Genomic DNA, 28,000 nt, shown 5'->3' with positions numbered 1-28,000 from the left:
CCCCCCTCCAACCCCCCCCGCCCCATATTATTATTAATATTTTTTGTTGGTGGTTTTGTTTTTTTTGTTGTGGATTTTTTTTTGTTTGTATTTTGTTTGGGTTTTTTTTGTTTTTTTTGTTTTTTTTTTTGTCGGTTTGTCTGTTTTCCATAAAACTTCCCGGAAGAAATACAATATTTACACGCAAAATAAATAGAACAACACACCTGATTTCTGCTTTACCTGCTGGCAAACAGTCAGAGGTACTAGGGAAAGTATGGCTTGTAGGGGAGCCCCCCCCCACCCCCCCCCTCCCCTCCCTGCGCCCCCCGCGCTGCCCCCGCTTCTGTGTTCCCCACCCCCCCGCCCCGGCCACCCCGGGCTTTGCATAATCACCGGGAAGGAGCCGGTCCCCGTCCCCCTCCCCACGCCCGGGGTGGGCACGGGGGGTCAGCAGAGGATGGGCACCCCGTCGGCGGTCACCAGCCGGCCCGTGGTGGGGTCGTAGGTGCCCGCCAGGTAGTAGAGGTCCTGCCGGTCCTGGTACTTCTTGCTGCGGGTCATCTGCTCGTAGTGTTCCCGTCCCACCACCTGGCACTTGTGGGAGATGGTCTGCACGTCGTTCTCGTCCTCGTGGCACGACTGGTACAGGGCGTTCTGCAAGGGACGACACGGCGTCACCGGTCGGTCGCCCCCACGCCGGCGTGCCACCCCCTCGGTCCCATCCCACCCCTCACCTTGCCGTCGCTCTGCCGCTTGCCCAGCTTGGTCTCCTCGGGGTGGTAGAACCACTTGACCTTGACCACCATGTTGCTGCCCCAGGACTCCCACATGCTCTCGATGCGGCCGATGTAGGGCAGGTTGGGCCGCCCGGCCGAGAGGAAGACGGCGCAGTCCCCGATGCGCAGCGTCTCCTTGCCCCGCACGATGGCCTTGTAGAACAGCTTCCGCGCCTTGCCCTTCATGCCCCGCCGCTGCGGGGAGAGGAACGGCGGGCGGTCAGGGACGGCGCATGGACCTCAAATCCCCGAGAGCCCCTGGGCACCCGGGGAAAGCTCCCCCACAGCACCCATCCAGCCCCGGGCACCCTGCAGGCACCCTGCCCTGGGCACCCGAGTGCCACAGCCGGTGTCACCTGCACTGGGCACCCTGCCATGTTCCTGACACCCTGCTGCACCCATGCACCCACGGCCCCCGTCCCATGCACACAGGCACCCTGCCGTGCACCCACCCCATGCACCCTGCCCCGGGACACAGGCACGCTGCCACACACACACACACACACACACCCCGGCACTCTGCCCCATGCACCTGCATGCACGCACCCACCTATACACCTGCACCCGTGCACCCTGCCCTGTGCTCACAGACACCTTGCGTGCACCCATGCACCCCTCCCCATGCACCCTGCTGCATGCCCAGGCACCTTACCATGCACCCATGCACTCTGCCCCATGCACCCTGCCATGCACCCATACACCTGCACCCATGCCCCATGCCCCCACGCCCACGCACCTTGCCCTGTGCACACAGGCACCCTGCCAGGCACCCATACACCCTGTCCCATGCACCCTGCACCCTGCTGTATACCCTTGCACCCCTGCCTCCTGCCATGCACCCCTACACTTGCACCCATGCATCCTGCCATGCACCCATGCATCCTGCTCTGCGCCCGCTCACCTGCATCCGTGCACCTACACCCAGGCACTCTGCCATACGCCCATCCACCTGCACCCATGCAGCCCGCCGTGTGCCCGCACACCTGCACCTATGTGCCCTGCACCCAGTCCCACGCACCTGCACCTATGCACCCTGCCATATGCCCATACGCTTGCACCCCTGCCTCCTGCCACGCGCCCTGCACCCATACATCCTGCTACGCACCCACACCTACGCACCCATGCACCCCACCCCATGCGCCTTGCACCTATGCACTCTGCCATACACCCATACGCCTGCACGCCTGCAACCTACCATGTGCCCGTGAACCCGCACCTATGCACCCCGCACCCCGTCCCATGCACCACGCACCCTGCCATATGCCCACACACCTGCACCCATGCGTCCTACCATGCACCCTGCACCCAGGCATCCTGCTATGCTCCCATGCCCCCGCCCCTACGCACCCGTGCACCCTGCCATATACCTGTACCCACGCACCCTACCACATGCTCATGCACCCGCACCTATGCACCCTGCCCCCTGCCCCCTGCCATGCACCCACACCCCTCCACCCATGCCCGCTCCTTCCCCCAGGCCGTGCTGAGCGGCGGGTGCTGGCCGTACCTGCGTGGGGTTCCCCGACCACCTCCAGAGCTGGCGTGCGGGCAGGAAGGCGGAGATCTTTGGCCGGTTTTCCACCGAGGGCAGGCGTTGCCTCCGGGAGAACTCTTTGGCTTTGGAGAAGCTGAGGGCCTCCTTGCGCTTGAGCTTGGCCTTGGGGCCGGCGGCGGCGGCCTTGGTGAGGAAGCAGCGCTGGGGCGCGCCGCCCTTGGAACGCAGGGCCTCCGGCTGCGCCAGCAACGCCGGCACCGGGTGGGAGAGGCAGGTCTGGAGCAGCAGCGCGGAGTCCTCATCCTCGGAGCTGTAGGAGGAATCCTCGTTGTCGGAGGAGCAGAGGCTGGAGGTGGAGATGGAGCCGGAGCTCGAGGAGGTGGAAGAGCCCGAGGAAGAGGAGGAAACCGAGAGGCGGGTCATAAAGCGCGAGGGCACGTCGGCGCCCAGCTCGCCCGCCTCCTCGTCCTCGTCCATGTCCGAGTAGGAGCTGTGGCAGTCGCTGTCGCAGTTCAGGGTGAACTCGGCTTGGCCCGAGTATTTCCGCAGCGCCAGCCCCACGGGCAGCTGGTGCACGGGCGCCCGCCCCTTCCTATCCTTGCCAGCCAGCGCCGCGTGGGCATAGCCGTGGCTGGCCAGCGGCCGCTCCAGCTTGGCCCCAAAGTCCTTCTCAGCCAGCAGCAGGGCCTTGCAGTTCTTGTTCTTGGGGGACGTCACCCCTTCGTGGTCCAGCTTGACCAGGTACTCACTGCCTGCCTTTCGCCGGCTGCTTTTGCCCATTTCTGCCTCCAGCCGCTCGGCCTTCTTGGAGCGCAGGAGTTTCTGGGCAGCCGGCAGCACCAGCCCAGCCCCGGCCCCGAAGGAGGCGTAGGAGCTGGCGATGCGGCTGAAGGAGTCGGCCCCGAAGCCGTTGCCGAAGACGGGGGCGGCGAGGTGGTGGTGGTGGTGGTGCACGGGGAAGATGGCCTCTTTGGCCCGCAGCTTCTTGGCGCTGCCGTTGACCTGGAAGAGGTTCTGCAGCACGGCCGTGCCCTTGCCGGCCGCCTTCCGCTTCGTCTGCGCCACCGCCGACCAGCTCAGCAGCGGCCCGCCGCGCCGGCCCAGGAAGGGGTCGCCCAGAACCGGCGCTTTGCCGCCCGACAGCACCTCCGCAGCCTTGCCTGGAGGGAGACGGGTGTCAGGAGGGGCTGGTGGCCACGAGGGAGGATGGACAGATGGAGGGAGGGATGCTCTGGGATTTGCCCCCATCGCTGCACATCTTTCCCTGCAGCCTGAGCTCCATTCCCCCTGCACCACCCCCTTCCTCCATCCCCAGACCCGCAGCTTTCCCTGCATCCTGAAGTACCCCGCTCCCAACCCCCTGCACCCCATCTTTCCCTGCATCCCTCTCCCTGCCTGCATCCCTGCCTCTGATCCTCCCCCACGCTTTTATCCCAGCACCCTTCCCTGCATCCCAGCACCCTTCCCCGCATCCCCTCCCCTGCCCGCTTCCCTGTGTCCCACCATCCCTTTCCCATGCCTGCATCCTTGCATCCTTCCTCTATCCCCTCCCCTGCCTGCATCCCAGCATCCTCCCCTGCATCCCAGCGCCCTTCCCTGCATCCCCCCACCCCTCACACCAGTGCTGCTGGTGCTGCCTCCCTTGGGCACCCCAAGGGAAGGTGGTCCATGGCTGGCAGCACCCCCCCCACCCCATACCGCTTTTCTCCTTGCCGGCCGCCTTCTTGCCCGAGTTCTTGGGGGGCTCAGGGCCATCGTGGCGATCGGGGCAGAGGCTGGGGGGCAGCTCGCTGGGGGGGGGCACGTCACTGCAGGACCGCTTTGTTCGCCGGCAGGAGGTGGAGACCAGCAGCGCCGGGGACGGCTCGGTGCCTGCGGGCAAAGCGTGGGGTCAGGGCCAGCCCTGCTGCCCCCCCGACCCGTCCCCTGCCCGCGGCGCCCCCCCCAGCCCACTCACACTGGATCTTGAAGTCGGGGGGCAGCAGGCGGATGTTGGAGACGGCGATGTGCCCTGTGTCCCCGTCATCGAACTCCACCATCACCGCCTCGGGGTCATCCTCCTCCTCGTCGCTGGAGGAGCCTGCGGCACCAGGAGAGCTGTCGGGATGGGGCGGGGGTCCCCGACATCCCCCTGCCCCGCCAGCCGCCCCCTCGTCCCCCCTCACCTCGCACCACGTTCCCCGGGTAGAGGCAGCGGGATTTCTGGCTCCAGTAGGCGCAGACGCGGGTGCCCGGCGGGAGGCTGCGTCGCGACTGGGGCCGGACGTCGAGGACCTGCGAGGAAGCGACGTGCTGGGCTCTGCGGGGCGCGCTGCCCACCGGGACCCCCGCCCCGGCCCCCCCGCCCCGCTCACCGCCTCCTGCAGCAGCTGCTCCTGCGAGTAGATGCGCTGCCGGTTCCCCCGCTCGCCCTCGATGATGATGCTGTATCTGGGGAGGGGGCACAGAGGGGGTGCTCAGCGCCCACCGGCCGCCCCAGCATCCCCCCCGGCAAGCGGCAGGGACCCCCACCCTGGCCCCCACTCACATGTCAGGGGGCTGGATGGTGCGGACGCTGCCGGCGTAGAGCAGGCTGTCCTCCTTGGGGATGAGGATGTGCAGCCCGTCCCGCAGATCCTCCTTCTGGATGGCGCAGGCGTGGGGCAGGGGGGAGCGGCGTCCCCCCCGCGCCCCCCCCGCCAGGCAGCCCCCCTCCTCCTCCTCCTCCGAGAAGCTGCTGTTGTCGTCGAAGTCGAAGTCGTCCTCCACGGTGAAGCTCTCCAGCAGCTTGCTGACCGCCCGGCCCTTGCACTGCGGGAGGGGGAGCACAGGGTGGGTGGGGGGCACATGGGGAGGAGGCGGGGGGTCCATGCCAGGGTAAGGATCCGGCCCCCGCCTCTCACCTGCTTGGCGGCCACTTTGCTCTTCACCTTGGCCAGCTTCTTGCCCTTGCTCAGGATGGTCTTGGCGCTCCGGGGGGAGAGGGCCAGCGAGAGCGCCCCGTTCTTCCGCTGTGGGAAGGGGGGCTGAGAGCCGGCAGACGGCCCCCCCCACAGCGACCCCAGCCCTATGGGACCCACCAGTGCCTCCCAACCACCCCGGTCCCTGCACCTCATGGGCCCATCAGCGCCCCAACCACCTCAGCACCCCCAGCCCAGGCGCTGTTGCCCCACAATGCCACCAGCCTGTGCAAAACCTGCACCCATCCCCCTGCACCCCATGCTCCCGTCGGTGCCCCCCAGCTCCAGCAGCACCCGCAGCCCCTGCACCCATCACTCTGCGCCCCACGGTCCCGCCTGAGCCCCCATCCCCACGGTCCCACTGGTGCACCCCAACCACCCCAGCACCCCCAGCCCCTGCACCCATCCCCCTGCACCCCATGGTCCCACCTGAACCCCCATCCCCATGGGTGGTCCATGGGGGGTCCATGGGTGCCCCCCACCCTCTGCCCCCCGCGCTCACCCTCAGGGCCGACTGCAGCACCTTGCTCTTGCGCGTGGCCTTCTTCAGCCTCTCGCTGGCCAGCCGAGCCCCCTCGTCCCTCGGCCCAAAGTGCCGGGGGTCGGTGCCGGTGAAGAGGCTGCTGGCGGGGGCCGAGGCGCTGGAGCCGCTGGGGGTGGGTGACCGGAGGCTCTCCTTAGGCTTGGCCTTCAGCTTCTTCTTGCCGCCCTCCTCGCAGCTGCCTGCCTTCCGCCGCGCCGGCACCTTCTCCAGTTTGCCAGTCCCCGGCTTCACCGGCCGCCGCTTGATCTTCACCTCGCCCTCGGGGCTGCCAAGGCGGCACGGCCCTGCGGGAGGGGTGACAGGGCTCAGGGCACCCCGTGGGTGCCCACATGGCCCCAGCATGTGCATTCGGGGGGTCCCCGGCCCCTGTGTGCCCCCGGCATCCCTGCGGGGTGGTCCCGTTACCTAGCAGTCCCTGCCTTTCCTTCTTCTTCTTCGCCTTTTCGTTGGCCTCCATTTTCACCACGGAGGACGGGGAGGGTCCGAGCACGGACACGGGCACCGAGGGCAGGAGGGACAAGCCCGGCTCGTCGTCACCATCCTCGCTGTCCGTGTCCTCGTCGTGCTCGTCTGCAAGAGGAGGTGGCAGCGATGAGGGACCCCACAGACCCAGGGGTGGCCCTTGCACCCCTCGTGCCTGGGGAGAAGCTGCTTCCCACAAAGCATGGGGAGAACTGGGGCTGCTCCCAGCCCCGGGGGACCCCCTGGCACAAAGCACTCCCCCAACACCTGCCGCTGGATGCACCCTCCTGTCCTGGCCCCCCAGCACACTCTTTGCACCCCCAGCCCCGTGCTGGACCCTGCACCCCCAGCCCTGTGCTGAACCCCGCACCCCCAGCCCCGTGTCAGGCTCTGAACCCCCAGTCCCATGCCAGACCCTGCACCCCCAGCCCCATGCCAGGCTCTGCACCCCTATCCGCATGCCAGATCCCACACCCGCAGCCCTATGCCAGACCCCACACCTCCATTCCCGAGCCAGGCTCCGAACCCCCATCCCCACGCCAGACCCTGCACCCCCAGCCCCATGCCAGTCTTGCCTTTGAAGCCCGCCGGCTGGCGGGGGTCGGGGTCTTGCGGTTGGTACTTGGTGGCCTTGGAGCTCTTGGGCCGGGAGAGCTTTTTCTGGATGCGGCCGCCGGGGTTGGGGTCTTTCCGGCGGAAGGGGCTGATGCCGGCGGGCAGCCCTTTGCTCTTCACCTTCTGCTTCAGCTGCGAAACCTTGTGAGCCACCTTGCAGGCCAGCTTGCCTTGCGAGCCGCTCTTCTTGCACCGCACCTTCTCCTGGGGGGCACAGGGAGGCTCAGGAGGGGGTCGGGACCCCCCTGGTCCCGGGGTGGCTTTCACCGGCGGCGGATCCAGACTCACCGGGGAGCCCTTGAGGCTGCCGAACGCTGCCTCGGCCAGTTTGCTCCTCTTCTTCTTGGGCTCGGGGTCCCCCCGCAGCTCGGCGCACAGCAGGGACAGGCTGGTCTTCACTGCCCTAGAGGGGAGCACGGCGTGGGCATGGCGCCCGCCGGATCCCCGGGATGGATCCTGCATCCCCTCGCAGGATCCTGCATCCCTGGCCGGATCTTACATCCCTGTCCGGACCCTGCATCCCTGTCTGGATCTTACATCCCTGCCCAGATCCTGCATCCCTGTCTGGATCTTACATCCCTGTCCGGACCCTGCATCCCTGTCTGGATCTTACATCCCTGTCAGGATCCTGCATCCCTGGCCAGATCCTGTACCCCCTGAATGGATCCCGCACCCCCGGCCACATCCTGCGCCCCTTGGTCACCACCAGCCGCTGGCTTCCCCCCTTTTTCTCCCCCCCGCCATAACCTTCACTCGCTCACTAATGTTTTGTGACATAAAACCTAGAGATTAATTTTTTTTTTTTTTTCCCTTCCCCTCCGTCTTAATTGAAGGAACCATTTAGCGCAGATTTAACTGTTATTACCGAGCGGGGGGGCTGGGGGCCGCGCGCGCACACGCGCTCCGAGCGTGTTTGGACTCGCTCGGAGGATTTATGCAAATGGGCCTGTCGGGAGAGGCAATTTGTAGCAGAGAAGGACAATTATACAGGGCCCGGGAGTGGGGAAACGGCTGCGCCGGGCGGCTAATGGGTAATAATAAAGCGCCGGCAGCGATGAACGCCGCTGCAGCGTGACCAATGGCTTTATACGGCGCAGATAAAGAGGCTTTTATGCAACGCTGCTCCCACGGCCGGCGGGGGGGGGACACACGGTGCTGCCGCCCAGCCGAGCCCCCCCCCACCCCAACACCACAAGTGACTCGAGAGCAGGAGCGCGCCGGAGCAAGCGGCCGGACCCCCCCGAAACGTGGCTGCTGCTGATGGGGGGGTGGTGATGCGATGGGGGGTCCCGGAGCACTGCCACCCCCGCGGCGAGACGGCCGGACCCCCCGGCAGCAGGGCTGGTGGCCCATCCCCGGGGACAAGGAGGGCACGCGGCGCCGGTCACTCACTTGACCTTGCGGCTCTCGGCCCTGCCCAGCGTGCTGGAGTGCTTGCGCTTCCTCGGCCGCCCCGGGCCACGCCGCGCCGGGCTCCGGGAGCTCTCGTCACGCCTGCAGCCACGGCAAGACCGGGGGCACCCTGAGCTGTGCAGCCGCCGCAGGCAGTGCCCCTCCACCGAGCCAGGCTGAGGACGGCCCCAAACTCATCACACCGGCGACCGCCACTCCTGCTCAGCGGCAGGCGCTCCCTCCCCGGCCTCCCCGCTTCCCATGGGCTGCCTCCCCCGCCCAGCCCCCAGCCTCAGGACCCGACGGGGACGGGGACGTACTCGTGGTCATGCCGCCTCTGCAGCTTCACCAGCTCCCGCTGCTTCTCCTTGTAGCGGCGCTGGAGCTCGGCCAGCCGCATCCGCACCTCCACCTCCTGCGTGTTGAGCTGCTCGATGGCCGCCTTCAAGGGGCAAACCTGAGGGACGGGGGGGGGGGGGATGGGTGGGTGGGCAGCTCGCAGCACCGGCAGCCTCAGCCCCTGGGCTGAGACCAGGCACAACTCATCCCACCTCCTGCCCCCGCCGCACGCAAGGAGACACTCACGGCCTTGGTTTTGGGCGTCCAGGTGTACTTGCGGCGGGGGACACGGGCGCGGGGCGGCGGGGAGGTGGGCAGAGGGCTGAGCGCAGGGGGGCTGCCCTCCCGGCTGGCTGCCTCTACCAGTGACCAGGCGGCCGCCACCGTGGCCAGGTTCTGCAGGTTGAAGGCCAGCAGGTCCTCGTCCTCCCCTGCCGGGATGGGAGGTCAACGGGGCTGGCGCGGGAGGTGCCCAGGACCCCCGCACCACCACATGCATACTCTCGTGCAACAGCCCGTGCACGTGTGTGCACGCCACGGTGGCACCAGGACCGGCTATTGGAGGGGTGTCTGTGGGGCAGGGGGTGCCGTGGGGCGCGGGGACATGCTGTGGGGTACCATGTATGAGCGGGGTGCCCCAGGGTGGCCGTGGGGTCACGAAAGGGGTGGTGGTGGGCACGGGGACAGTGCACAGGGCGCTGCGTGCATGGCACGGCCAGTGTCCCCAGGCGGCCGTGGGGCTGCGGGGGGGGACAGGCGTCAGCGGTGGCCAGCGATGAACTCATCAGCGAGTGGAGCCAAGGCCGGGGCTGGGAGGGACGCGGTGACGCACCCCATCTGCAGCGGGTAGCGGGGCCCCATGGCCCCCCCCCACACCCCACAGCGTCACGGCCACCGGCAGCACCGAGCACGCGGGGCCCCGCCGTCACGCGCCCGCCGCAGCGCTGGGGACGTGCCAGCAGCAGGACGGCGGCCATCCCCGCCGGGGCCCCCGGGATTCCCTGGGGAAGCCGAGCTGGGAGGGAATCCCGGCGCCTGCCTGGAGCCAGCGCTGGAGCAGAGCCCCGGAGACGGCCCCGGGCTGCGAGCAGGGCCCCGGCTGCCGGGCACCGCACCGCACGCAGCCTGCTTGCGCCCGCGCCGCATGCATGCATGCATGCAGCCCCCTGCACTGCCGACGCGCATGCAGCCCGGCGCTGCAAGTGCAGGCTCAGCCCCCCGCCATGCAGATGCGCACGCAGCCCCCAGCACCAAAAAATACACGCGCAGCCCCCCCGCCAGGCACCGCTGGCGTGCACACAGGTCCTGCAAGAGCAGCCCCGCTCCTGCACGCCCTGCACAAGCCCCCCCACCGCATACGCACTGCATGGCTGCCCTGCTGCATGCCCTGCACAGAGCCACGGACCCCCCCGCAGACCCACTGCACGACCCCCCCTCCCCGCCTCGGGCAGGCAGCACCGAGGGCTGGGGGCACCAGGGCACAGAACCGTGGGACAGGAGGCACCGGCAGGCAGAGGGCACGGCAGGGTGGGGGGCGCTGGGAGGACAGGGTGCTGGGGGGCAAGGGGGGGGACACCAAGGGGATACTCACCTTCCAGAGCCAGGTCACAGCGGCGCTGGCGCAGCTCCAGTTCGGCGAGCTCACTGAGCAGCGCGATGCCGGGGATCCCTGAGGCGTGGGGGGCGGGTGAGGGGGGGGCCGGGGGGGGCTCCCCGGGGGACCCCAGTGCTGGCAGCTCCCCCAGGTCGATGCCGGCGGCGATCAGCACCTCCAGCCCGCCTGGGCAGCCCTGCTGCCCACCGGGGCCATCACCATCCTCCTCGTCACAGCTGCCCTCTGGCTCTGAGCCTTCGCTGTCGCCTTCCTCCTCCTCCTCCTCCTCCTCCTCCTCCTCCTCCTCCTCCTCGGTGGCAGGGGGCAGCGGGGAGGCCCCCACCGCGGGCACCGGGTGCTGCTGCTCCGGCGGGCTCTGCTCCGGTGCTCCCTGAGCCACCTCCCGGCACACCCCGAAGGGCACCGGCACCCGCTCCTCGCTGGTCCCCGAAACCGGGGCTGGCCCCCGCTCCCCGCAGAGGGGTCCCGGGGCAAGGAGGAGGTGATGACGGTGCAGCAGCACCCCGGGACCCTCGGTCATCGTCCCCCCTGCCGGCGGCTCCCGCGGGGGGCCTGGCTCCCGCAGCACCTCTGCAGCGGGGCTGAAGGTCCGTGACTGCTCGGGCTCGGCCGGCGGCGAGCTGGCGTGCATAGTGTCGGGGTCGGCTGGCTCGGCGGAGTGCGCCTCGGAGAAGCCCATGCCGGCAGCGGGGTAGCTGTACCCGGGGGGCAGGTCTGCAGGGAAGCAGGCGATGCTCAACAGGGACCCCCCCAGCACCGCAGCCACCCTCCTCTTCCTCGCCGCCCTGGTCCTACCTGGCTCCAGGGACTTGGGGTAGTCGCGGGGCGGCTGTCCCTCTCCGCGCTTGTCCTCGCCCTCGCTGCCCTTGCTCTGGACGGGCAGGGGGCTGTCAGCTGGAGAGCGAGGGGCCACGGCGGAGCTGGCGGTGGGGCAGACGGGTAAAGTGCAGGGGGCCGCAGGGAGGGCCACGGGGCACTTGGCCGGGTGCCGCAGGGCCGGAGAGTGGCAGCAAGGGGACAGCTTGGGGGGTCCAGGGGCCGCCGAGGACAGGCTCTTGGCGGGGGGGTTTAAGGCAACTGCTTTGTGGGAGGGTTTGAGGGGCTTCTCGGGACCCCCATCCTCCAGCTCCAGGGGCTGCTCCTCCGGCTTCCGCTGCGGGGGACACGGAGATTGGCACACACCAGCCCCACATCCCCGCCCAGCACCCTACAACCCTGCCCCGCAGCCCAGCCCTGCATCCCACACTCCTGCCCAGCATCCCGGAGCCCTGCCCAGCATCCCACAGCCCAGCCCCTGCCCTGCCGCCTGGTCCCAGCCCCCCCCACCCTGCCCTGCATCCCCTTGCCCTGCCCCACGTCTCACACTGCAGCATCTCCCACCCCCGCTCCATGTCTCCCACCCCAGCCCCATATCCCCACACTACACCCCAACCTCAAACCGGCCCCGTATCCCACAAACCAACCCCACATCCCATCCCACAGCCCCGCACCCAGCCCCCCCTCGCCCCCCACCACCGCCCCCAGCCCCACGGGCACCTGGACATGCGCCTGGCGCTGGATCTCGAGGGCCTGGGCCGCCCGCTGCTGCTGCTGCAGGGCGTAGAGCTCTTGCTGCCGCAGGAACTGGGAGCGCGAGTAGACGGGCAGCTGCCCCGTGTGCTGCAGGTGGGCGCTGGGACCCCGGCCCGGGTACATCGGGGGCCACAGTGATGCCTGGTCCATCACGTCGGCTGCCGGCGGTGGGGGGTCAACCAGGGACCCGCCTCGGGGTCACCCCGCAGACCCCAGCAGTGCCACCGTAACCCTGGCAGTGCCCGCAGGGACCCCATCTCCCACCCCTGCACCCCCAGGGTCCCACCTCCCACCCCTGCACCCCCAGCAGCTACAGGGACCCCCGTCTCCCATGCCTGCACCCCCAAAAGCACCCAGAGGGTCCCCATCTCCCACCCCTGCACCCCAATCCCACAGTAGCACCCACAGAGCCCAGTCTCCCACCCCTGCACACCTAATTCCAGAGCAGCACTCAAAAGGACTTGTCTCCCACCCCGCACCCCCAGGAGCAGCCCCAGGGCCCTCATCTCCCACCCTACACCCCCAGCACCACCCACAGGGACCCATCACCCTCCCCTGCACCCCCAATCCCACAGCAGCACCCACCAGGTCCCCCATCTCCCCCCCCTGCACCCGCAAAATCACCCACAGGGACCCCACCTCCTCCCCACCAGCACCCCCAGCCCCAAACCCCGCAGCAGTGCCCCCAGGACCCCCCAGAAGAAGGTGGGGGTGCCCACGGCCATCCCCCGTCCCAGCCTCACCCAGCGTGTGGGGAGTGCCATGGGCGGGGGGCTCGGTGGGCAGGATGACGAGCTGGGCGGGGGGGTCCTGGGAGAGGGGGAAGACGGGCTGCATGGTGCTGGGCATGGAGGCGGGGAAGGCGGGCGGCAGGTTCTGGTGCAGCGCGGGGTGGCCGATGCCTGCGGGGCCGGGGGGAGCCGTCAGCGCTGGGGATGGGGGGGGCAGCACCCCACTACCGTGGGGGTCTGCACCCAGCTGTCCCCACTCCCACAGCCCCCCCGCCATTTGCCAGCGGCACTGACCGTAGGAGTGTCCCCCCATCCAGATGGAGGGGCTGCGGGTGCGGGGCAGCCAGTGCGTGTGCGCAGGGTGGGCATGGGCGGCGGGGTCCCCCCCGAGCTGCCCCGCTGGCAGCGAGGAGCCCCCGGCGATCATCAGGTGGGGGGTCAGCTCCCCAGGACACCCCCCCGAGGGGTGCATCCGGGCGAACTCCACCAGATCCTTGTTGTCCCTGCGGGAAGAGAGGGGACATGGGGCGTGGGGCAGGGTGGCACCATGGGGACCGGCCCCAGCTGGCAGGGACACCCCGGCCCTCCCCATCCCCACACTTACTGGAGAAGGAGCTCTCGCCCCGGCAGCCCCAGGCGCTCCTCGCAGAGCCGGCCCCGCTCCTCCTCTGCCTCCAGGTCGATGAGGTGCATGGGCCGCGCGGTGCCCGCTGTGCCAGGGATGGGACAGTGGCATCAGTGTGGCACCACCGGACCCCCCACCACCCCCCTGGCCCCCTCCCCGGGCCCTACCTTTGATGCCGGCGGCCACCCGACCCTGCCGCCCGGAGCCACCGCCACCGTAGGAGGGCTCGGGGCGCCCCAGCGTGTCCTTCTGGCGCGCCACGGCCACGGCGATCCCGACGGGCGGCTGCCGCACCTCGCCCTCGCCGGTGGCCATCGCGTCGTGTTCCCGGCCGCGGGCGCAGTCCGGCCGCTCCAGCTCCGGCTGCCCCTTTGCCGGGGGGAACTTGGCATCCTGGTGGGCGCAGCTGCCCTTGACGCCCCCCAGCCCCACGAAAGGGGGGCCCTTCTGCCCCCCCAGCAGTGCCTGGTTGCTGTATTTCAGCAGGTTCTTCATGGCCGAGACCTCGTCCGGGGCGGCCGGCACCTCCTGGCCCAGCACTGAGCCCTGAGTCATCAACGCAGCCTGCTGCAGACTCGTGCCGAAGGGGTCCAGGTAGGGCCCCTTCCGCTCCTCCGCCACGGCCAGGGGGGGGCCCTGGCCCTGCACACCCCAGGGAGGCAGGGGGGGCCCGCCGTAGCCCAGGGCGCTCAGCTCCAGGGGCTTGCGCTTGCCCTCGGCGCCGGCCGCCTCCGCCTCGGGGTGCTGCTGGTGCCGGATCCGTGCCACCTTCTGGGGAGCCGGCCCGGGGGGGTTTTCCTTGGGGGGTCCCTTCTCTAAAGTGCAGCAGGAGGGGCCGACCCGGACGCCCAGCGGGTCGGGGCGGGCGGCGCGGGAGCAGTCGGGCGCCGGCGGCACCTCGAAGTAGCCCTTCTCCAGAGCACCCTTGGGTGCCGGGCCCCGTCCGGCAAAGGGGGGACCCTCAGCCGTCCCCCCACCCAGGTACTCCAGCCCCTTCAGCCGGGCGCCGGGACCCCCCCACTCCAGCCGCCGCTCTGCCGGGCCCTCCGCCTTCAGCGGGTGGTGGAAGGGGCCGCCGTACGCGGCCGGGGGCTCGGCCCCCACCTCGGCGTGCCGCTCCTTGCTGTCGGCACGCTCCAGCCCACCAGCCTCCGCCGTCACCTGGAAGGAGCGGCTCTTGTCCGTCAGGTGTCCCACCGAGGGCACCAGCGTGGCCCCGCTCAGCTTCAGCTCCCGGCCGGCCGGCTCCGGCAGCGGGCACAGCACCTCCGGGCCGGCGTGCAGCTGCAGGCAGGGGAAGGAGCCGGCAGCGGGGCCGAGCGGGGCCGGTGCGGCGGGCACGGCGTAGGAAACGGCGTGGTGCAGCATCTGCCGCCGCTCCACACACTCGCCGTAAGGCTGGGGGGGCACCTCGGGGGCCACTGGCTCCCGCTCGCCCCGGCACGGCTCCTTGGCGCTGCAGCGGCCAGCGCGGGGCAGGGCGCTGCCGGCGCAGCTGGGCAGCACGGCGCGGCCGCCATCGCCCTCCAGCCCCTTGGCACCCAGCAGGCAGGAGGCGAGGTGCTTGGGGCGGCCGTCGCCGGCCCCCCGGGGGGGCAGCCCCTCTTTGCAGTGCCCCTCCGGCGGCACCGGCAGCACCGCCTTGTGCCGCTCCTTGGGGTCCTCTTCAGGTGGCCGCTCCTTGGGGTCCCCCTTGCCCACCTTCTCCTTGCCCGCCAGGAAGCGGTCGTAGTCCTTGGGGGTCTTGGGCAGGGGTCCGGCCTCCCGCTCCCGGCTGCAGGAGCTGGCGGGGGGCCCGGGGGCGGCGCGGGCGATGCCAGGGAAGCCGTGGCCGGTGGGGAGCAGGGCGGGCTGGGCAGGCAGGTTGCGCAGGTAGAAGTTATCTGGAGGGGAGGGCGACGGGTGAGCCTCCCACGGCCCCCTCGCCGAACAACGGTGGGGGTCCGGGCACCCGGGGCTGCGGCCGTGCCAGCGCCGGCTCCCTGCTAACGAGGGGAGGAGCGCGGAGGAAGGCATGGCCTAATTAGCTCCTTTTCCCACCCAAACAATGTTCCCTATTAAGTGCCCGCCAAAATATTGTGAAAAGCGAGAGCGGCAGCCGTGGCTGGGCTGGGTGCCCACCACCTTTTGCCCGCCAGCCCCGCTCCTCCCCGGCGACCTGGCGTTTGTTCCCCCCGCCCCAACAGCGGGCACTGGCACCGGGGACAGGTGCTGAGCCCCCCCACCATGCCTGGCTGGGGACACGTGCCCCCCGTGGGGGACCCTGACCAGCCCCGGAGGCTGTGGCGTTGCGGCAGCACCGCGGTGCTGTGCCGGGACCCTGGTACCTGCCTTTCTGGCTCTCGTAGAAGCGATGCTGGCCATAGAGGACGTTGCTGTTGCCGTGGTGGTCCAGGTGGCTCATGGGCAGGAAGGTGGAGGCCAGACTCCCAGAGAAGCGGGGATACCCCGGGGCTGTGGGCACGGTGGTCAGGGGGGGCCGGGGTGCGCTTGCAGGCACACAGCCCCCCGCAGCATCCCCACACCATGCCACGGCACACACCACACCGCAGCAGCCGGGACACACACCGCTCCGGCTATAAATACTTTGCTGGAGCCTGTAATCCCCTCCAGGCCAGGGACACCCCCTCCCCCCCTGGGAGCTGCCGCTGGGCTGAGACCCCACAGACTCGTGGCAGCAGTGGCCGTATCATGGCAGCTCAACACGGCCCTTGCAGGCTTGTTAGCCAGCGCGCTCGGGCAGGCTGTCCATCAACGGCGGGCGTTGTGCTGCCGGAGCCGCGTGCGCTGCCGAGTCCCGTCCTCCCCCCCCTCCCTCCGCACCCCCCCGGCACGCAGCGCAGGCCCCGGCACGCCGGGAGCCAACTGGCAGCCGGTCAAACTACCAGCTGGGCCGGCTGCCAGGGCCTCGCGCCAATACCACCGCCCCGCTCCTTAACTCTGTCGGCCCTTGCTCTGGCCGCTCAGGTGGGGACAGGGACGCTGGCATGCCGTGGGGTGCCACGGGGTGCCGGGCTGTGGAGAACCCCCGCTCCCCACCGTGCGGGGTGTCGTTTTAACCGGAGCTGCTCGCCATGCTGCAGCCGGCCCCAGCACGGGGGTCCCTGCTGCAGGAGGGGAGCGCAGCCCCTGGTTCATCATCACCAGTGACACGAGCTGGCCTGGCCTCAGCCCGGCTCCTGGCACGGGGTGCGGATCTGCAGCCCGGTACCAGCCCCTCCGGCCCACCCTGAACCCACGATTGCAGGGGGCTGAGCCTGGTCCCCGTGGACGCCCAGGGGGGTCTGTGGGGCACGCTGCCGGCTGTGCCCCTGCCGCCGCCACCCCGAAGCTCACTCACTGCCTGCCAACCGCGTGCCCGTGCCGGCCGGCTGCCACGACCACCCCGTGTGCCTGCGCCTGGGAGGTCTGAACCCCGTCCGCGTGGGCGCTGGCTGGATGTCACCCACCGGCACCGGGCAGAGCCCTGGCTGCTTCCCGACCACCCCGAAGGGACACCCCGCAGGGACACCCCGCAGGGACACCCTGCCCACCCGTCCCTGCCCCGGCGTCCGCTCACCTTCGTGGGAGTGCGAGAACCAGATCTGGGAGGTGCCGGAGTGGGGCCCGCGGAAAGCCGGCTCCGGGGGGGAGGCGGTGGGGCCGGCGGGGTGGCTGGGTGCCCCCGAGCCCAGGCTGCTGCTCAGGAAGCCCCCCATGAAGGAAGAGGCGGGCGCGTTCCCCATCAGGCCGCTGCCGGCTGTGGTGGGAGAGGAGAGAATCAGGGAGGGCTGCCCGTGCCCCCGCTCGCACGCCCACCCCGCCACGCTCGCTTGTGCGCATACACGCTCGTGCACAGCCCATACAGCGTGTGTGCATCCCTCGTGTACGCACCCTGCTTGTGCACGCACAGCCCTCGAGCACACACGCCTCTCGTGCCTGCACGCCCCGCGAGCACGCGTGACCCTCGTGCGATCACACCCCGCGTCCATGTACGCCCCCCACGTCCTCTCAGCCCCACGGGGCTCGCACACGCACGGGGACGTGCAAGACGCAGCAGAGCCGTGCGAGGGGCACCGCTGCCCTGCCCCGACCCCCGTGCATGCCCTGGGCACACACGCGCGCCAGCACACGGGAGGTTTTGCACTCGCATGTGCCTCCCCACACTGCTGCTCTCCCCCGGCTCCAGCGGCAGCTGTGACCCGCTGCGGGACAGCGGCTGCCCCCGGTGCCAGGACGAGCCCGACCTCCCCGCAGCCCGGGCTGTGCCGTGCCGTGCCAGGATGAGCTGGACCACCCCCCTGCCAGCACAGGCAGCTGCCAGCCGCAGCAGCCGGAGCCCTGCCAGTGCCCGGGAGGCGGTGGCAGGAAGGTTGGGGACACAGGGACAGCCGCCTGTCACCAGGGCAGCAGCTCCATGACACCGTGGGGGGGGGGCAGATCCATATGTGTAGGCATGTGTGAGCACATCCGTGTGCACACGCGTGTGCAGGGAGGGGCAGGCATGCGGGGAAGACATGGGAAGCGTAGGGCAGGGGGCAGCCCCCACCCTGACCCCAGTGGCCTCCTCCGCAGCCTGACGGGGGGAAGGGGGGGCCAGCACCCCCTGGGGACACCCAGGCCAGCGCTCCCCACCCCGGCCGAGCCGTGAGATCATGGTGGAAACATCGGAGCCGGTGGCCAGCGGCCGGGCGGGAGCTGGCGGGGGGGTGGGAAAGCACCGTCCACCCCTCGCCGCGTGGCCCTGCGTCCATGTGTGTGCCGACGTGGGCTGGCGGGGCTGCGGCCGGCACGGCACGGCTCAGCACGGCACGGCTCGGTGCGGAGGAGCCCGGGCTGGCCGGCCGCCCGGCCGGGGCAGGAAGCGATGCTTTGCTCTCTAAGCCGGCCCACGCTCCCCGGCTAATCCCTCCGGGATGCCTCTGGGATGAGTGTCGGGGATGTGGTTTCAGGCAGCTCGCTCCTTCCTGCGCCGGCCGGGCAGGGGCTGCGTGGGCCGGGGGCACGGCCGCTCCCTGCCCGCGGCCCTGGGAACCGGCACCGGGGCCGGACGCTACCCCCCCTGCGCTGGCACACGCCACAATGGCTGGGGACGTCCCGCCGCCCGCAGCACCGCAGCTCCACATCCCGGGGGGAGTCGTGCCTGCGGGCAGCCGCCCCGGCGTGCCCCCAGCCCCGGCTGTGCTGGGGGACCCCGCCGCGGGGTGTGGAGCCGGCAGCGTGCCGGGCGGCTGTGCCGGGCAGGAAGCCGAGGTTTCCAGAACGAGCCTTTTCTGGAAGCTGTGAAACAGGCTGTAAAAAAATAACCGCCCCCCTCTCGCCGATGGCGGCGGGGCCGGGCTGGCGCGGGGTGTCCCGGCGGGGCTGGCGGGGCCGCGGCCGCGCTCCCCACACCTCCCACCCGCTGACTCACACCCACTGGCACAGACGGATCCCCCGGCGCATGCTGGCCCCGCGGCCGCCTGCCCCGTTCCCACCCGCCTCACACGCCCGCCCGCACGCTCACCCCGGCCCCTTGCACGCTCGCACCCTGTCCCGCGCTGCCACGGCTCGGCATGGCATGGCACGGCTCGGCATGGCACAGTGCACAGTCAGGGAGCAGACCCCGGTGCTGCCCCCTCCCCGGCTGCGGTGCCGGTGAGGACAGGGAAGGGTTGCCGAGACCGTGCATAACTCATCTCACGGGTGAGCAGGCAGTGCCGCAGGAGCCCTGCACTGGGGTGGGGGCAGTGCCGTGGGGCCGGCTGCCAGCACAGGGCAGATGGGCAGGGGGTCCCACCCTGGCCCCCCCAGCAGTCCCCCCGGCAGCGTCAGCCCGGGAACTCCCTGGCCGGGCTCCCCGTGGCCGGCACCGTGAGTCAGCCCCGCCGGCACCGCTCCCGGCTCGGGCTCTGCTGGCGAGAAAATCCCCAGCACCGGGAGCCAGCGGGGAGGAAAGGCTGGTCCTGGCAACGGCCCCCCCAAACTGCTTTTTGGGGGCTCTGCACCTCGCACCCACACCAGAAACTCCAGCAGCTCCAGCACGGCCACACAGAAACTGCGCTGGCCACGGCCACCCCACAACGCGGGTTTGGGGCTGGCAGTGCCCAGGACCCCCCCAACTGGGGCTGGAGGGAGGCGGCAGCTGGAGGAAAGGGTTAATTAAGAGGGAAATCACCGACAAACCGCAGGGAATGTGTGGGGGGGAGGCTGGCCCAAATCCACAGTGGGTCACACGTGTGATGATCATGCCAGGTCTCAGCACAACAGTGTTGGGGGTGCAGAGGTGGACACTGGGGAGACCGGCATGGGGGCAGCGAGGGGTGCCCCCCCCCCCCCCGCCCCAAGCCACTCTTCGCCCCCGCGCTGAGCGCGGCACAGATGTGCTGGGAAGATGGAAAGTTTCCCCCGCCAGCAAGCGGGGCCAGGGCAGGCGTGGGGGGGCCGTGGCCCCGAGGGGGGGTCACTCCGGCCACGGCTGCTCCGGCCTGGCAGGTTTGTGGGCCAGGAGCCGGCAACGGGATCCCCAAGGAGGCAATGCCGGGAAAGGGAGGGGGTCCCCGGCCCCCCCGTCCAGGACACGGCTCCGGGAAGGTGGGGGCTGCACCCCCTGAGCCCCGCCAGTGCAGGTGCATGGCTACACCCCGGTATTTAGGGGCTCCGTTTCGAGGAGGGAGGTGGGGGAGTCGCAGCCCCTCGGACACACCCGGGTGAGGTGACGGTCCCCCACGTCCCCGCAGCGGCGGGGGGGACGTGCGCGGGGCGCGGGGTTGGGTTACTCCTTCGGCTATTTCGGGGCTGGAACATTCCTAGCGGGGCCAGGGCCGCGCGCGGAGACATCGGGAGCTGGCAGGGACCCTCCCGCACCGCGTCCCCACGACCGGGCACCCCACGGAGGTGCCACCCCCAGTCCCTGACCCAGGCAGGGGGTAGGATGCAGCCCCCAGCCCCTGCCATGCGCTTTGCAACCCACCCAGCCCCTTTAAATATTTGGCAAATAGGAAATAAGCGTAATATAATTTCCTCGGTGTTATAATTTAAGATTAATCCATATTGTTATGGCACTAAATAAATGCTGTAATATTGAAATGCAGTTCAAATTAGCTTGACAGAGTGCCAGAAGTACAATTAAAACGTTATCCGATGGGTAATCACACGGCAGTCGCTCCGCGCTAAGTGCCACTCGCAAGCTGTCGGCTTTCGGCGGAGGGAAGGGGGCGGCCAGGGCTGCCGAGGGGCTGCGCGCTGCCGCACGCTCGCCGGGGCCGCGGGCGCTGCGCACACCGCTCGGCGCACGCTGCTTGCACCCTGCCGGCGTGGCCGATGCACGCGGCTTGCACGCCCTTCGCCGGGACGGGACGGGACGGTGCTCGCGGCGCGGTGCACGCTCAGCGCGTGCTCGGCGCACACTCGGCGCACACTCGGCGCACGCAGCGCTGCTCGCACGGCTGGTGCGCGCGCGGCTCGGCGACTTGCACGCTCGATGCACGACTTGCACGCCGGACGCACGCGGCATGCACAGCCCAGAGGCCATTTTGGGAGCAGCCGTAGGCCCAGCATGGTCTGGGATGGCGGGGAAGCCAGGGAGGGCCCGGGGGGGTCTCGGTGTCCCACCCCACACAGCCCCATGGGGGCCTGGTGTCCTACGGAGGTCAAGCATGTGGACCCCCCCAGGGAACCCTCCAAAACTCGTGGCCCGTGGTGACCCTGCATCACATGCAACCCTGTGCAAAGGGGCTGCCCGTGCAGGGAGCAGGAGGGAGAAACCCCAGGGGGTCTGCAAGGTCTGCGCTTCTCCCCCCCCTCCCCACCTCAGGGCTGGGGGACCCCAGCACCCAGCGGGGTGGGATTCTGCCCCAGGGGGATGCTGGGGGGCAGGCAGGGGGGCAGGAGCCCGGGGAGGGACAGGCAGGGCCGCACTGTGCCCATCTGTTTTGTTTTACGGAGCGGATAAAGAAGAACTCCAAGAATGAGATTATTGGGTGAGTGTTTATTTACTGCCAGGGCGGAGAGGGGGGGGAGACCTCGGGGGGAGCGCAGCCCGTGTGAATCTCTGCAGAGTCACCAAATCGCCAAATCCTGCTATTTTTATTTTCCGCCGTAACTCCCCGCTCGGCTGTTGCCTATAGCTGCCATCAGCACCCGGAGAGGAACCGGCTCGGGGCGGGGACGGGACACTCTGGGCTGGGGGGTCCCCAGGAGCCGGGGTTGCCCAAGGGGGCACCCAAACGCTCCGTGGAGCCCGGCTGCACCCCCAGTGCCGGCTCAGGGCATCAGCCCTGAGCTCACCGTGCATGCGCTGCTGGGCCTACGGAACGTGGTGGCGGCACTGCCGGCGGCACGGTCCCCAGCCCCCCCAGCATGGGACCCCCCCCAGCGTCAGAATCCCCCAGGGGTGCGGGGACAGGAGGCAAAGGCCAGGTGCTGAGACCCGGCAAAGGCTGAGACCCCCTGCACTTTTGGCCATCACCACGTTTCCCGGCGGTGACCGGGACTCGCGGCAGCTGCCGGTTGTGCCGCGCGGCCGCTTCAGGCTGCTGGTCCCCCCGGGCCCCAGCACGCAGCGGCGTCTCCGCACGGATCCAGCTAATTGCTAACCAACAGACGAAACCACTCCAGGGTAATTCCACGGGATCGGGGGTTCTCCGCATCCTGCGCTCCCCGCCGGACACACGTGCGTGTGTCCCACCCCGGCACAAGCGTGGCTAACGAGGAGCAGACGAGTTAATCTCAAAATCTGTTTTAACTTTGACACCTACTTTTTAAAATGCGGCGCATGCGGCGGTGTGGCCGGGCTGGCACGCGGTGCCGAGGGAGGGGAACGGGGAGCCCCCGCGCCACAGCCGTCCTGGAGCCGTGCCGGTGCTGTGCCGCGGCCTCCCAGCCCCTGTTCAGACCCCGTCCTCCCTCATTCATGAGGAAGCTGCGATGCGGAGCGGCTGCAGCGCTGGCACCCGGCCCCGTGTCACCACCCTGGCCGGGGGCCACCGTCCCCACCTGCCCCCCGCCATCCACTCCCCCCCAGCCACGCTGGGGCACCGCGCAGCACCGGCCTCAGCCCGGCCTGAAACTTAATCCAGGGAGGGGGACAGCTGCGGGAGCCCAGCCAGCCACCAGCGCCACGCCGCCGGCTCACCGCACCGGCCACCAGCACGCACACCCAGTGCCGGGATGCACACCGTGCCGGGATGCACACCGTACCGGGATGCACACCGCGCTGGGATGCATGCCGGCACTGCCACAGCCAGGCTGCAAAGCACCCGCACCACGACACCAACCACCACCAGCGTGTAAAGTGCCAGGGCCAGGCTGCAAACTGGCACCGGGATCCAAAACGGCACCAGGATCTAAACTGGAACCAGGATCCAAATCGGCTTCAGGACCCAAACTGGCTCCAGGATCCAAACCGGCACCAGTTCGCAAAGCACTCCCACTGGGGTCAAGCTGCACACCAGCACCGGTGCTCCTGGCAAAGCCCGGCGCTGGTGCGAGACCCCCATCATGGTTACACATTGCCACGCACCGAGGGCTCCGCCGCGGTGACAAACAGCCCGCCGCGATCTCAACTATATATTAGTCCATAAAAACGTCAGAAGGGCAAAAATTGAGGCCCCGGCGTAAAGCATGGGCTCGGCCGAGCCTCTGCCAAAGCTTCCCGCGCCCCTGCCCGCCGTAGGGGCATTGAGACCCCCGGCCCCAGTCGGCACGGGGTTTGGCACGGGTGTGCCGGGGGCGGTGGGACCACGGCCCCCAGCCAGGCTGTGTCCCTGGCAGCGCCGCCACGGGGGAGCGGGGGCTGCACCCCGGCCCGGGGCTGGGCTCCCAGCACCTCCGGGGGTCCCCGTCGTGTCGCCCCCCCCCACTACCGAGCCCCCAGCCCCAAGCAGGGCCACGGCTCCCCGCGCTCCGGCCCCCAGCGCCGTCTCGCGCCGTCATTTGCATGGTCCCGGTGCCAAAACCAGACGCAAACCGAAGCATTTGTTTGCAATAACTGCGCAGCCCTGAATTATGGCTTTAATAAAATCAAGCTAAACAGTTTTTATCTCCCCTTCCCAGGGCGGCCTCCGGCCCCCGGCACTCGGCAAAGGCTCCTGGGAGGTGTAGTCCGGCCGGGAGCCATTTGGGGGAGCGTGGCCGAAGCCCCCCTGGCCGGTGCGGTACCCCGGGGCTGCCGCGTGCCGCACTGCCACCGCCGCGGCCGCCCGGCAAACCGCGGGCTGGCTTTATTTGCTGGGTGGGGTAATTATCAATCATCAGCGTTAATTACCGCTCCGCGCGCTGCCACGGCTCCCGGCCCCGTGGCACGGCCATGACGGGGGGGGATGCCGGGGTGTCAGGCCCAGGGACCCCCCCCCCCTCCCGCTGGCCCCGTCTCCGCACTGGGCACGGAATTATCATTTTTATTCGCTCGAGCAACGTTCCCGTAGGCGCGGGAGCCTCTGAGCGCGGCTCGCCGGGATCGGCTCCGGCTGTGCCGGCCCTGCCAAAGCCGGGAATATTTTTAGCTCTTTCTGTTGTTGGGTTTGGCTTCTCTCTTTTTTTTTTTTTTTTTTTTTTTTTTTTTTTTAAGGCGAGTTTCTGCCGGGGTATTTTTAGCCTGATCCATGTTATTTTAACAACCTCCGTTGCATTTGGGCTCCCATGTGTCGCCCAGGCCCCGGTGGGTGCGAGGGTCCTGCCGCCGCTGCCGTGGGGACATCGCCACGCCGAGAAGCCAGAGGGAAGCCAGCGGCACCCCAGCGCCGGTGTCCCCCGGGGATCCCCACCCCAGCCACCCTGAGCCGGAGAGGGGCTGAGCCCCCACCCCGGTCCCCCACCCTGGTCCCTGACCCCCATCGGGGCCCCCCGTTCCCCAAAGCCGGGGGGAGGCCAGGGTGGCCCCCCCCAGCCCGGCGGTGGTCCCGGGGGGGGGCCGGTTGCAGCGTGGGGTTCGCCGGCACAAAGCGAAACCGCCCCGGCCGCGGGCCCGATCCGGCGCCGCCTCCCCGGCACCCCCCGGTGCCCCCCGCCGCCAACCCCCCCGCGCCGGCCCGGCCGTGCCCCCCGCCCTAATCCACGCACTAATTGTAATCCCATTAAAGCAGATATAATTTTATTAGTATTCACAGCTCATCAAGGCGGCGACAATAACCGGCGCTGCCGCCGTGCCGCGGCGAGAAAACCGCCGGCGGGAAGCAGGGGGCCGCCGGCAGCACCGGATCCGGCCCCGCTCCCGCTTCGCCTCCACCCCAGAGCTTGGCGGCAGCAAACCTGCACCCCGAAGTCCCCCACCCGTGCTGCGCACCCCGCCTTAGGCACCCTGCACCCCGCTTTCACCCCGCACGCTGCCGCAGACAAAGCCGCGCGGGCGGCGGGCGACGGTGGGGCGGCTGGATCCGGTGAGCCCCATGCCCGTGACGGTACGGTTGGCCGCGCTTTGTCCGTCCCCGGCTGCCGAGGCGGCCGCCCGCGCTGTGAACCCCATCATTGCACCCCGGTACTCAACGCCGCGCCGGGGCTCGCCTGCCGCTGCCGCCGCCGCACCGGCCCCGCGCATAACGGCCGCCTTGTTCGCCCAAAAATCGCTTCCTTGTTCAAGCACCGGGATCGCGCCGGGCCAGACCGGGGGGGGGGGGTCGTGCACCGGCAGAGCGGGGAAATGCCCCCCTCATATGTGTGCGTGAGCCCCCTCCCGCGCACCCACCCCCAAAACCCACCGGGCGCGGTGACAGCGGGATCAGCACAAAGGGGACGCCGAGCCCTCCGTGCCACACCGAGCCCCCGGTGCCCCGCAGCCCCCCCCCCAGCCCCCCCCTCCGCCGCCCCTCTGACCTGTGTGCGTGGCCATGGTGATGGGCGCGGGGAAGTACTTGGTGGGCTGGAAGTGTCCGGGGGGCTGCACGGCCCCGCGCCCCGCGCCGTGCCGCTGCCCCGGGCCGCCCCGCTCCGGCAGCAGCCGCGGTGGCGGGGGGGCGAAGTCACGGCCCTCCATACCGGGAGGGGGGGGACACCCACCGGCCCGGGGCGCGGCGGGACCCCGCGGCGGCTGCTGGGCGCGGGGGAGGCGGCGATCCTCAGCGCCGCGGCGGGCCGGGCTGGGGGGCGGCGGGCCGCGCTCCGCGCCGGGGCTCCCGGTTCATCCTCCGCTCCTGGGGACGGGAGAGAACGGAGAGCGTGAGAGCGCGGCCGGGCGGGAGCGGGGGGGGGGCGGCCCCCCCAGTCCTCATGCACGGCCTCCCCCCCTCCCCAGCCCCCTTAGTTCCCAGCCCCCTTTTTCTCCGGTATCCCCCGTGCACGGTGCCCGGTTTCCCGGTACCGCTCGTGCTCGGTTTCCCCGCCATCCCAGGAGAACAGGCCCCCCCTCCATTTCCCCAGTATCCCCGGTTCGCAGTCCCCAGTTTCCCCGGTACCCCCAATGCACGACGTGTCCCGTCCTTGTCCACCCCCCCCCCCCCACCCGTTTTCCCGGTGCTCCCGGAGCGCAGCCCCGGCCTCCCCGTCCCGCTCCCCCGGAGCTCAGGCCCTGCTTCCCCACCGCAGCGCTCGTCCTTCCTCCGCCGCCCGGGCCCGGTCCCCAGGCCCGCATTTCCCCGGGCGCTCGGGCTCCGATTCACTCCGATTTCCCGCCCACGGCTGCACGGACCGTATTTCCCGGTGCTCGGGCCCCGCTTTCCCGCGCCCTCCCCGGCCTCCGTCTCCCGTTGTCTCCCCGGTGCGCGGCGCTTCCCCTCCCCGCTCTCCCCCGGCGCACCGACCCTCCTCTCCCCGCCGCCTTCCCCGCCCCGGCCGCCGCTCGCCCCGGTGCCGACCCCGCCGGTGCTCGGCCCCGGTGCCGGCTCCCGTCCGCCGGAGCCCGCCCGAAGCGGCGCGGAGGCCGCCCGGTGCGCCGGGCCCGCCGGGGCATTGTTCTCGGCAGCGGCGGGGCCGGCGGGCCCGATCCCGGCGGGGAAACGGCGGCGACCGGGGCCGGGCCGCGGCGAACAAAGGGGCGCGGAGCGGCGAGTGCGGCCGGGGAGGGCGGGGGGCGACGGGACCCCCCCATCCCCCGGGGCTGCGGGGAAGCGGGGCCGCGGCGGAGCGAGCGCGGCCGTATTGTCCCGGGGGGCGGCGGAGCGGCGGAGGGCAGACCCGGGAGAAGGAATACGCGCACAGCCGAAAAATAATAATCATTTAAAAAAAAAAAACCAAACCAAAACAATGTGGGTTTTTTATTAAAATGGAAGAAAAGCGATGTAAAAAAAGGCAATTAAAAAAATTAACGCGAAAAAAATGAAGAGGAAATAATTTAAGGCAAAAAGGAATAAATTAAAGAAAAAATTCAACGCGAAAAATTTTAATGCAGAAGCGATTCGACGCGGAAAAAAATAAAATAATATTTTAACGCACAAAAATTTAAAGGCAGGGATTTTATTTTAACGCGAAGGTTTTTAACGCAAAAACAAAAATACGAATGTAAAAAAAAAATAATCAGTGCCCCCCCAAATATTTTAGCGCAAAAAATAAAAATTAGCGCAAAAAAAATATTTTAGCGCATTAAAAAAATAAAAAGTCAAAAAAATGAACACACAAAAAAAAATTTTTAGCGGAAAAAAAAATTAACGCCAAAAATATTTTAACGCAAAAAAAAAAAACCCAAACAGGCAGAAATAAAAATCAACGCGTAAAGAATTGTGCAAAAAAAAAAAAAATTAAGGCGACAAAAAAAATAATAAAAACATAATAAAAAAGCGCCAACAACAAAAAAATAATATAAATTAAAATAAACCCCCAAACAACAACAACAACAACAACCGCCACCGCCACCCCGAAAAAAAAAAAAAAATCCCCCCCGTTACCATCGCAGTTGACTTACCGGAGGGGCGTTCCAGGCGCGGGGCGAGCGCGGTCCCGGGGGCGCGGGGCGGCCCTGCCCGGGGTGCGCAGCGTGCTCCTGCCGGTGCCCGTGCACTGCCCATGCACCGGCTGCTCCTGCAGCAAAGGGAACCGGAGGGGGGGGGGGGGGGGTGTAGGGAAGGGGGGGGGGGGGGGGTTGGAGAAAGGGGGGGGGGAAGAACCGGAGGAGGGAGGGGGGGGGGGTGGGGGGGACCCCGCCGCGCCTCCCCGTTCACGCCGCGCGCACTCCGCCGGGCGCGACGCGCCCCGCATGCTAATAAGCGCGTGCCCCGCGCCCCCTTCCTGATTGGCCGCCGCGCGGCGCTCGCGCCCCGGCTTCGCCATTCATACACACACCCACCCCCCCAACACACACACCCCCCTCTCCCTCTTACCGCAAACCCCTCCCTTCCCTCTCCCAATAGGCTGGCGCCCCGCCAGCCCGCCCGCCAATCAGAGGGCGGCGGGGGTTGCGACGCCGCGCGGCGGCGCCTAATTCAAGCCCGGCGGATGAATGGGAGGAGCGCGCATGCGCAGTGCGGTTAAACGCCGCGGGGCTGGGGGGGGGGTGGGGAGTTGCGTTGCAGCGGGGGTTGCATTGCACTGAAGGTGCAATGCAACCCCCGCTGCAACGCAACTCCCCCCACCCCCCCCCCGCGCTCCGCTGATTGGCTGGCCGCTCGCCAACCCGCTGTCAATCACGCAGTGTAAACAAGGTGCCGATTGGCCAAACGCGATGACGGGCCCCGCGCGCGGTTTCAAGGCGGCCCCCGGGGCGGGGGGTAGAATGGAGGGGGGGGTGTGGGGAGAGAGCGGTTTCCAGGCTCCCCCTCCTTCACCCCCCTCCCCCCCCCCCCCATCACCCCCCCACCACTCCACCGGCCCCCCCCCTAGGGTGGACCCCGAGGGCCGGGAGCGGCGCGGGGGAGATCAAAGGCGGCGGCGAGAGGGGAACGGGCCGGAGTCGGGCAGCGGGGCCGCTGTGCTGCCGGCAGGTCTGCGGGGGGGGGGGGTGGGCTGTGGGGGAGGCTGTAGTGGTGGGGAGGGTGGGAAATGTTTGGGGGGGGGGCGGAAAAAGGGGGGTGCAACGGTAGGGGGCTGCGG

The 28,000-nt window shown here is 69.3% G+C and overlaps 1 protein-coding gene across 1 annotated transcript; it reads right to left on the bottom strand.

The window, feature by feature from the left end:
• Nucleotides 1–17: 17 nt before the first annotated feature.
• BAHCC1 (BAH domain and coiled-coil containing 1) lies at nt 18–27,009 on the bottom strand. The gene is made up of 27 exons (XM_074607139.1): nt 26,877–27,009; nt 24,857–25,173; nt 16,647–16,826; nt 15,419–15,541; nt 13,255–14,970; nt 13,067–13,172; nt 12,757–12,965; nt 12,475–12,633; nt 11,696–11,889; nt 10,955–11,312; nt 10,136–10,873; nt 8,791–8,975; nt 8,526–8,662; nt 8,206–8,307; nt 7,102–7,216; nt 6,774–7,017; nt 6,142–6,306; nt 5,695–6,020; nt 5,136–5,243; nt 4,781–5,043; nt 4,608–4,683; nt 4,419–4,527; nt 4,211–4,333; nt 3,952–4,125; nt 2,266–3,413; nt 717–953; nt 18–636 (listed from the first exon to the last, which is right to left on the bottom strand). Exons 2-27 carry the CDS (start codon nt 25,014–25,016, stop codon nt 430–432), a joined length of 7,662 nt encoding a protein of 2,553 aa, XP_074463240.1. The 5' UTR covers nt 25,017–25,173; nt 26,877–27,009; the 3' UTR covers nt 18–429.
• Between the last annotated feature and the right edge of the window lie 991 nt (nt 27,010–28,000).

This window comes from Larus michahellis, chromosome 14 (assembly GCF_964199755.1).
Source record: "Larus michahellis chromosome 14, bLarMic1.1, whole genome shotgun sequence".
Classification (NCBI taxonomy): Eukaryota; Metazoa; Chordata; class Aves; order Charadriiformes; family Laridae; genus Larus; species Larus michahellis.
Note: the sequence above shows the minus strand (reverse complement) of the source record. Positions and strands in the feature narration are given on the sequence as shown.

Coding starts and splice junctions, on each gene's coding strand:
- BAHCC1 (XM_074607139.1), bottom strand. CDS start 25,016: ATGGAGGGCCGTGACTTCGCCCCCCCGCCACCGCGGCTGCTGCCGGAG. Junction 12,634..12,756: donor GATGGGGGGACACTCCTACG/GTCAGTGCCGCT, acceptor CCGGCCCCGCAG/GCATCGGCCACCCCGCGCTG. Junction 6,307..6,773: donor CCAGCCGGCGGGCTTCAAAG/GCAAGACTGGCA, acceptor CTCCTCTTGCAG/ACGAGCACGACGAGGACACG.